Source organism: Aptenodytes forsteri, unplaced genomic scaffold (genome assembly GCF_000699145.1).
Source record: "Aptenodytes forsteri isolate BGI_AS27 unplaced genomic scaffold, ASM69914v1 Scaffold142, whole genome shotgun sequence".
NCBI lineage: Eukaryota > Metazoa > Chordata > Aves > Sphenisciformes > Spheniscidae > Aptenodytes > Aptenodytes forsteri.
Window position 1 is genome coordinate 2,267,670 of NW_008794598.1, and position 9,965 is coordinate 2,277,634.

The window sequence follows — 9,965 nt, forward strand, 5'->3', positions numbered from 1 at the left end:
GGCTTTCCCCTCCCCGGCCCGAGGAAACCGGGTGTGGGGAGAGGCCCCGGCCCGAGGAGACCGAGCTCGTTCGTGGGCACGGTCCCCGGAGAGCCGCCCACGTCTCCGGCACAGAGGGAAAGCTTCAAAGCGTGTTCAGTTGCGCAGCTCCTGCGCTTCGAACGCCAACAAAGGGTAATTAAGAATAAAGGCGCCTGTGTGCCAGCCCAGGGCGAACAGCCCTGCCCAGGGCTGCTGCTCCTTTGAAAGGCAGAGCGTGCGTGTTGCAGAGCAGTAGTAAAAAAAACCCCAAAACACAAGGTTTGAAACTCCAGATGGACGCAAAAGGAGAGACAAAACCTAAAGCAGTTATTGTCCTACGTTCAGCTTTTATTAGGTTAAGCATTTGTAGAGGAACACCGCAAATAAGCGTTCCTGGAAGAAAATACAGAGCAGCGTCTACTGCTGCTGTAGACTGAGTGCAGCTGCAGTCAAGACAACCTTTGGTTTAACAAACTGTGACTTCCACGCACACGCAGGAATGCTTTTGTGGATCTTGCTTATCGCAGGGTTTGCAAATAGAGAAATGTTCTTCATCAGATGGCAGCAGGACACACAAGTCCCTCTGAAACAGCATCTGTACTGTGTGCAGTTTGACCTTTGTTAGGGCCTTACAGTAATTAATGGGAGCAGAAGGAGCATTAACTGATTCTACGGTAAAGTGCCTTTTTTTGCCACAGAATTTCAGCCTCAAGATGAGCAACGCTTCCATGCCACCTGCAGCCGCTCTCTGTACAGAGAACGAGTCCAATGCCTGGTTAGCAGCAGCACGGATGCCCAGCCTAGGAAAAAGACGACATGCTGGTGTTAAAATCAGGCTTTTCGTGCTTTCACACTGATGCCTAGAGATTACATTGTCACTCGGGGAGGGAGGAGACAATTTCTGGGAAATGCATTGTTTCAAAGGGGGAATTATCTCAAAATAGCCTTTTAAAAAAAAAAAGAGCTAATGTTTACAGGTGCCATTTTGTAGTCAAAGCTGATTATGTTCACTGCTAACAGTGAAAATTCATTGTTACCTGCAAGAGATTCAGCATAGAAAGTAGATTCACCTGCAAGTAAACATGGCATTGCAGTAAGTGTAAAAGCAAGCAGAAAACCCAAAAGGCCCAGTTCTGTGTCCTTTTCTTATGCTAGTGCTGTTAAGGTAGTTTTTTAGAGAGCAAGCTCTCTAAAATTATGGGTAATCCTTACAAACAAAAGCAAGTTTATGTCAGAAGCAAGGCATAGCCTGAAAGTCTGACCCATGAATGTCATCTATTCAGATTATGGAAAAGGAAACACATACACTGAGGGTGGTGTCAGAAAGAAAAATAGGATATTTACAAAAAACCAGTATGTTTAAAACAGTCTCTTTTATTCAGCAAAAGAAAGTATCTTACCAGAAGATTGAGGGGAAAGAGTTTTCTACTTGAATGACTATATTGGAACAACTCAAGTTTGCAGCTATAACTGATATTTTATGTTGAGGAATATAAATCCATACCTTCTATGGAAGACATGAACACTTCTGTTCAGTTATTTGCTTCAGAGGGGTTTGGCAATTGTAGTTTTCATATGTGTGATAATAGCTAAGTGAAAAAGAAGAAAATAGTGAACTGTATTGGTTTGTAAAAGAACACTCAGGTTGGTTTCCTTTTAGGAAGAGAGTCTTGAAATAACACAACATAACCACACCATCGATTCCAGGTTGCTGTGCCTTGTATAGTTTGCAAGCATGAGCTGAAGATCGAAAATTACAAGACTCAGGCACACTCAGGCAAATATTTCAAGTGTATAAAGTGTCTAAAACTTGGGACTTGGCAACAAAGGACATGAATGAACATCCAGAAGACTGCCTTACCCTTCCTTCTGCTTAGAAATAATTTTCCAGACGATACCTGCCCCCAGGAGAAGCAGGACTCCTGCAGCTGCAACTCCTGAGATTGAAGAGCACATATTATTCTCACTGTATGTTTTAAAGCGTATCAGCACAAAAGACATAACGAGGCACATCTTCAGAGTAAGCAGAGGGAAACAGTGCCACTGGGGCCACTGCATGAAGTTAAAGATCTGGCCACAAAAATATCTCTTGAGCTGCTTACCTAGGCCTACTGAACCAGACTTGCGTGATGCTGAAGGGAAGAGAAAAAGAAAAATCAGCAAACTATTCTAACAAAATACGGTGTTTCTCAACTGTAGTTAATCACTTGATCAATAAAGCTTTTACTGCTAAGGGCTGTAATACAGGATTTCTTAAAAACCACACCGTTATATACTTTTTTTTTGATACAGAAAGACATTTGCATGTTTAAAATGCATTTGCATGTTTCTGTTTGATCTTTGCTTCATTTCCATTTCACTCACTCAGTTTACAGGCTGGTACAGGAGGGTCCCAGCTGAAGTCCTCTTGGCACTGAATCTGACTGATGCCTTCCAACGTGTAACCATCATCACATTCAAGAGTGATGTTAGTCCCAGAGCGATAAGTATTTCCTTTTATGGCTTTCTTAACACCTTGAACTTCTGGGAATACACATCTGATCTCTGAAATTAGAAGTAACAAAAAAAGGACATTTAATGAGAAGGAATATAAAATACAAGAAATACCACTGTGGGTTATTTAAGACATTGTTCTTGAATTCTTTCTGAATGTAACCAGGAATTAATTCTTATTCCACAGGGTAATGCCTTTCTTTGTGGCTGCAGAAGAGGGTAAGTGTCTCACTCCCATATGTGAATATTTGTACAGATCAGCTACTCCACACTGATACTGCACGTGGGAAGTGGTGTGTAGTAGGGGTACCTTGGGAGAAGCCTGCCAGAGAAAGAGATTTTTCTGATACTGGGCTACCAAAACATTTGGAGAGGAAAGGTGTAGCAGGGAAGAATTCTGTGGGAGCTTTAGACCCAACTGCCTATAACCCACTTCTAGTCTGTAGAAGTCCCTTATCCTTAAAAGATGTCACCAGCCATCATATTTATCAATAACTAACCAGCCATCTAAGCTATTTATACCACTGATTTCAATTAAGTGAATTAGTTGCTTCAATTTAAGTGTCTAATCACCTTTGACAGTCCAAGCCCAAGAATTCTGGAGGAGAAGGTTCTCAGCGGAGACCAAAGGGGTAACATCAACATGTAACTTTTAACCTTTGTTTCACGTCTTTTTTTTTTATATTTATTTTTACTTTCACACGTAATAGTTACTAAGGACACTTCAAAATCACAAGAATGTGGAATGGCAGGGAGAATTTTTCTGTGAGACTGCTTCCTTTAAAGAGCCTCTGACTTATTTACATAAGCATTTGGTACGTTATTTCCTCTCATTGTTATCCAAGCGCGGTTCAACTCTTGAGTCACTGAGGTGGGTGCAATTCCACCAAGGAAGCACACTGTGTGAGTAACGAATTTATTCCAGTGAATGTCCAGCTTTCCACGCAGGAACACCCACACCAGGAATCTTGTGACGCTGATGAAATTGCCTTTAGTCAAGCTTGCCCGATGACTGACCTTCACAGTGAGCTACACAGAAGTGCCAAGTCACATTGGCATATAGAGGCATTTTCCGAGAAGGGAATAGTCAGGCTCACCTGTGAGCTACAAATCACCCATCAGAGACAAATTCTCTGATATAATAATTTCCTTTGTTTCCTGTTAGTGATAACTGGGGAGTGAGAGACACAAAAAGGGAAGGAAAGGGAAGGGAAAAAGTTTCTACTCTTCTACTAAAAGTAAAAAGCTTTTAACAGAGGAAAGTTGGTATAGAACTCATTCGTAGCAACAAGAGCAGACATGGAAAACACGCAAGAGTTAAAATTGTCTTCCAAAATTGCCTCTATTGTACTCATATCCTTTGGCTACTAGCATGAGGTTCCCATCCTACTACTTTACAACAAAATCATACTCTTCCCAGGGATAATAAAGAGTAGATAAATTCATAATTAACAGATCAACACTGCCTAGCTATGATATGAAAGTGGTTCTCAAGCAAAATAAGGGGATGGAATTCAGCGTTAGCTGCAAAAGATTTTACTGCTTAGGTTTTGGCCCATGTATCTCTCTGATGATTTAATTTTTTCCCAAAGTAAAACATGCATATCAGCATGGCTGCATGTCTCCTCAGCCCATTTCTGGGAGATGTCTGCCATCATGAATTCCAAACAACATAAGCAAACCAAGCACAAACACACCTTTGCACTGAGGAGGCGGCTGGCTCCAGGTTCCTGACACCGTGCAGTTGATGAAAGCGTTCCCAACGAGTGAATAACCAGGATTACAGCTGTAGGATACAGATGCTCCATAGGAAAAAGTGTCAGAGATGTTGCCTTTGAGCTTCCCGTTGGTGATGTTTGGAGGATGGAGACACTTCACAGCTGGAAAGTCAGGGAGAGACAAATGACAGTGTTGACATGAGGATCCTGGTGGACTGCCAGAGAGTAGCTAAGGCATCGTACCTTTGCAGCCTTGATTGTTCCCTTTGAATTTCTTCACCTAGGCTAAATAACTGATTTTGTAACCCTGTAACTCCATCAGGCTTTGGAAATGGGTATAAACTTGATCTTGTTCTTATCACTCATTCTGTAGTAAAGGACTCAGTCCTTATACAAACCTTTCCCTAAGGCAGGTCATGTTAAACGTCCTTTCTTCTTAGGTCTCTGCAACAAAAACACACCTTGACAGACTGGAGAAGGATGGCTCCAGCCTCCAGACTCTGTGCAATGAATGGATGCTGTCCCAATGAGAGAGAAGCCGGGCTCACAGGTGTATCTTACAGATGTTCCAGGAGTGAAAAATGCTTTTGCCGGGCCACTGAAAGACCCATGGGCAATATCTGCAGGCTTGGAACAGCGCAGCACTAAAAAGAGAGAAGTGCAGATCAAAACAGAGCTCATACAGGCAAGAGGGGAAACTTTTGAGCACCTGTGGACGGCTGTACGCTCACTCCCACAGCATTGAATCCAACACACAGAGCCAGCCCTGCCCAGCCCTCTGGCTCACTTCACCCCAAATCATCTATAAAGCATATGGCAACACACACATTTCTTCTTACACAAAGGAACATTGCCCAGCATCATCTTTCCTGGTATATCAGATAAGAAGAGTGATTAGTTCATATATGTAATGGGAATTCCACACTTGTAAGACCACCTTATTAGAACATCCATACAGGTTCCTTGTGGCTGGCAAAGCTGGCCTAAGCTCATTTTTAAGGCATTCATACTGAGAAACTGAGGCACCGGATACTGCAGCAATAAGAATGGGAAAAATTAGCACAGATGGATCTTCAGATCTGAACGCTAGACTCCAGATTCCTCTTGCCTCCTAAACATGTTACAACACACCACCAAGAGTGGTAAGGTCCAAAAGGATAGCCATCCAAGGACAGATAACACATGCTTTCCTCTTTCACAGACAGGGAGTGGAGGATCCCGTGTGCCGCCTAGCCTGGCACTGGGACTTGTGGAGGTCTTTTGGGACATTAGCAGTGTTGCCTTCAACGGTAATGATGTCTCCAGGCCTATAGAGGGACTCCAATCTGATTGCTTTTCCATTCCCAACCCCTGGGCTCACACAGCCAACTGTGGGCAGTAAGGGTATGAAGAACCCGTTAGACCGTGAAACTTGTGTGGGATAGAGACCACAGAGACCTCATTCTTGGCCACAGAGACCTCATTCTTTCTTTAGTGGTGGAGTTTGTTGAAGCAAGAGCTCGTTTCAGCAAGTCCTTAGCCAAATATCACAACACGTTTAACGCATTTAGAAAGTTGAGAAGATTCGGTGGAAAGAGCACAAACACACCTTCGCACCAAGGAAGGGGGTGGCTCCAGACTCCGTATGTTGTACAACGAACACACTTATTGCCAATGAAGGAGAAGCCATGTTTGCAGCGGTAGTGCACAAGTGCTCCTACATCAAAAGTGTCTGAGAAATGACTGCTGTGTTCCCCATTAGTAATGCTTGGAATCATAGAATCATAGAATAGTTTGGGTTGGAAGGGACCTCTAAAGGCCATCTAGTCCAACCCCCCTGCCCTGGGCAGGGACATCTTCAACTAGATCAGGTTCCTCAGAGCCCCGTCCAACCATTGGAGGAGGCAGACACTTCACTACTGAAAGAGGAGAGGGAGAAGGTGAGAAGGTGACATTCAGTTGTGAAAGAAGTGATAACAAGAGAGTAAAAAAGTGCAATTAACCCTCTTCACTGCAAAAAGCAGGACAGGTTGGGAGGAGGAGCTAGTGTTTAGTAAATCTTGCCTCTTCTTATAATAGACCTACCTGGCTTCGTTTTGGTATCAGGATGATGATAGTGTTCTGCCACTCCATCTAGATGCAACATTAAGAGTTTAAAAGACAAACTTGGTCGATCAAATACAATGCACAAATTTACCTTCATTTTCCATCATCCTGCCTTTATATTTCCAGCAAAAATTTCACTCCTCTCTGATAGTGTCCCACCATGAAGCTACCAAATTTCTCACTTTTAGGAAATGAAGAGAACACGGATTACGGATTGCAACAAGCAGGGTGAGAAAAGTGCAAATCATGCTTATACTTACAGCATTAGCCAAAACCTGGCTTATCTCCTGTGTGAGAAGAGAGGCATAAATAAAAGGAACAATTTCTGCTTTCTCCTTAAAGTAGTTGTGGCAAACAAGAAAAATAAAGCCAACTTTGGCTTCAGTGAGTGGGTAGGAGCAGTCGGGGAGGAATCTGCAATGCTAACAAGTCAGAGTGCTGACACTTACCCTGCTTGCAGACTGGCACGGGTGGATCCCATGTTTTATCAGCTTGGCACTGGGCTGTGCCATGGCCTCGCAAGGTGAAACCTTTACGGCACTTAAAGCTAACGGTGTCTTTGTATGTGTAGCGATATTTAAGAACAGATACTCTCCCATTCTGGATCTGTGGGACTGGACATACCACCTCTGAAAAATAAATGTATTATCTCAAAGAGGGAGCCATATGTATGCTGTAATTAATGCATATATAAAGTCCATCCTTAATGTGCCACTGCTCAGAGGAGTTCCACAGGTAGTGCTTGGAGAGTCACAGAAGAATAATTTCAAGAATTGAGGGCTTTTTAGTTCCTAGGTTTACCACATGATTGTATATGTAAACATAGTTTTGTGCCTATAAGCAGAATAATGCAAATACATTCCCATAAATATATTAAATGGTGTAGAAATCCATAAGCACCATTAGTCATCCTCATGACTGCTTTACTGTACCAAGCTCATGCCTTCCAAAGCAATTCCATCTGAAGGAAAGACTAATTGCAATGATCAGCCCCCGCAAAACAGCCTTGTGGTTTGGATAACAGTACAGTATTTGGAAGATCCTAGTTCAATTTTACTCAATATCCTGCTCTTCTACTGCAAGACACATTTCTTCCTTAATTTATTACTTATGTTTGTGAAACATAAGGGACAAATCCCTGCAGGCATCTCACAGCTCTTCATTCTACATAACTCTGAAAGATCAAAAGCTAGCATCTGGAAGATTTTTAGAAGAAACCAAACAAGCAAATGAAACAAAACAATCCTAGAGGAATATTACACTTAAAAAGCCTTATTCCTCAAGGCTCTATTTATTTTAAGGAAATGCCACTTTTTAATTTTAAGGACTTAATTTGGCAATTCTGGGCCAGATCTAGTGGTGACCTACTTACTCTGACAAATGGGAAGAACACCACTCCATGCGACATCTGGTCCAAAAGTCTCACATCGCCTATGAGATACTCCAACCAGTCGGTGCCTGGAGTTACAGAGAAAGAAATATCAGTTGATATCAAGTCATTCAGCCTGGATTTTGCACTCCCAATCTGACACTACCCCCAGAGGTTTCCTTCTGCAGCCTCCTGTTTCTGGCTGGTCACCGAGGTGTTTCTGTTGGTTTGACACATGGGAATGAAGGACACCAAGTTCCTTCTTCCTAGATCCAAGAGGAACAGCAATGATCCCAAATTACTCCGGGTTAGATTGGTCAGGTGCTAAATCAGGACTCAGACCCAAGTGATTTCCAAACCGCTGGAGCCTCCTTGTAGCACGTGCTTGCTTGCACTCTCAGCTCCTGCTGGGTGGCCATCTGAGAAGGTAGACTGAAACTGAAGTTTGCAGAGTAATCTGTTGAGCGCAGGCAGGAGAAAATGAGAGACACTTCTCCCTTTCCTGAGCAGGCAACTATGGCATAACTGGAACCAAAATACAAATTCTGGCTTGCTGCGGGAGAACGCCCAGCGCAGAGGAGTGGGCTCTGAGCCTTTACCGTAAGTTGCCCAACACCGAGCTCAGAAATGGAGTCAGCAAAGGCAGCGTGGGACTCACCCTTCTTCACACGTGTAGCTCACGGTTGACCCAAAAAGGAGATCTGTCAGAACAACAACTCTGCCATTCTTTGGTGTTTCTGGGTATTTACATTGCTTCCCTGGGAAAGAACAAGGCTGAGTTTAAACTCCTCTCTTGCAGTTTTGTAATGCACTATGAGAAGGTATCTTAAGGATCTGTCCACATTCAGACACCAATAAAGACGTGATTTTTAAAAGGCCAATAGCTGCCCAAACTATGTGACTAGTGAAGCCATGTATAAATCATTTTTTAAAGAATTGCTTTAAGAAACCCACAAATGTAGCTTAGACAATTTTCAACAACCAACACCAAACTGATTGAGCTATTCACTTTTACAGAACGCTAGCGCTTCAGACCACGTGTGGTTTTTGAGGCATGTCAGAGTCGGGGGTAATCCAGGGTGTCTCATGTATCCCGGCTGGCAGCTGTATTGCACGGTGTCCCCAACAGAAAACTCCATCAGATTTTTGTATTCCTCAGTTAGCTCAGCAAAGGTTAAGTTTGGAGGTGCTCCACAGCCACCTATAGGAAAGAAAACACAGGGAAAAATAGGGATATCAACTACACGAAGTTGTTTTAAAATGTATATTGAGTATGCATAGATAAAAGTTTACGAGCAAAACTGACAACAAAAGGGAAGGACTGAAGGATTCAACATTTTGGGAAGAGTGAGGGAAAGGATCAGTCCTACAGGCTTTTGAAGGCAGAAATTCCCAGACTATCCATAACTCCAGCCATTATCTCGGAACCATTGTGTACCTGCACACTGAGGAAGAGGGAAGCTCCAGTTTCCAGAGTCAGTGCAGTAAATTGATGCCTCTCCCAGGAGGCTGTAGCCAGGGTCACAGCTGTAATTTACGACCATCCCAGTAGTGAAAACTTCCAAGTCCTGGCTGTTGTGCTTTCCTTTGTCAATATTTGGAGGTGAAGGACATTGCAGCACTAAAGAGAGAGGACAAAACAAAACGAAAAAAGGGCATGGACAGGGTAACGTGCACGAAGGATGCATGCGCAAAGACACCAGAATTAACCATTTCTATTGGCAATGGCTGGAGGGTGAGCGCACTGCGACACTGGGGGAAGAGGGCCAATCCACATTCATGACAGTAGTGAGAAAAAGGAGGAATATGGAAAAACGAGTGAGTTGGTGCACAGGAACATTGCAGCTGAGCTGCCAGCCTGTAAGAGACAGGGTGTCTCAGACAGGTATCTCTTGGCTGCTGCTCGTTGCCCGAGTCCATCCAGATACTTCACCCCTCTGGACTACTTAGCAGGTATTTCTGTGCACTCATCCCCGGTGAGTGCCAAAGGGCTCTCAGTGAAGCAGGGGCGATGTGGGCACTAACACATCCCGGCCCCACATCCTCCCCGGCCCCTCCTGTCTTGTGAACAGCCACTGCTCCACCGCGTGTCCCTGTGTGTGCCCTGCCCTGCCCGCAGCCTCGCCGGCGGGGACGGACGCCCGTGCACCGCAGAGCCCTACCTCCGCACCGCGGCGGCGGCCCGCTCCACACGCCGTGCTCCCCGTCCACCATGGTGCAGAAGATGGAGGGCTCTCCAGCCAGCAGGTGGCCGGAGTTGCAGGTGTAGATGACCACGT

General features: G+C 44.2%; 1 protein-coding gene across 1 annotated transcript in view; it reads right to left on the reverse strand.

Moving 5' to 3' along the window:
* Nucleotides 1-1,528: 1,528 nt before the first annotated feature.
* Nucleotides 1,529-9,965, reverse strand: part of CR1 (complement C3b/C4b receptor 1 (Knops blood group)) — a 24,448-nt gene continuing 16,011 nt past the window's right edge. The window contains 13 exon segments of the mRNA XM_019470314.1: nucleotides 1,529-1,610; nucleotides 1,883-1,958; nucleotides 2,124-2,153; nucleotides 2,386-2,565; nucleotides 4,212-4,394; nucleotides 4,694-4,881; nucleotides 5,428-5,468; nucleotides 5,470-5,600; nucleotides 5,821-5,984; nucleotides 6,112-6,130; nucleotides 7,686-7,775; nucleotides 8,702-8,887; nucleotides 9,125-9,307. Of these exon segments, the coding sequence (XP_019325859.1) occupies nucleotides 1,529-1,610; nucleotides 1,883-1,958; nucleotides 2,124-2,153; nucleotides 2,386-2,565; nucleotides 4,212-4,394; nucleotides 4,694-4,881; nucleotides 5,428-5,468; nucleotides 5,470-5,600; nucleotides 5,821-5,984; nucleotides 6,112-6,130; nucleotides 7,686-7,775; nucleotides 8,702-8,887; nucleotides 9,125-9,307 (1,553 nt within the window).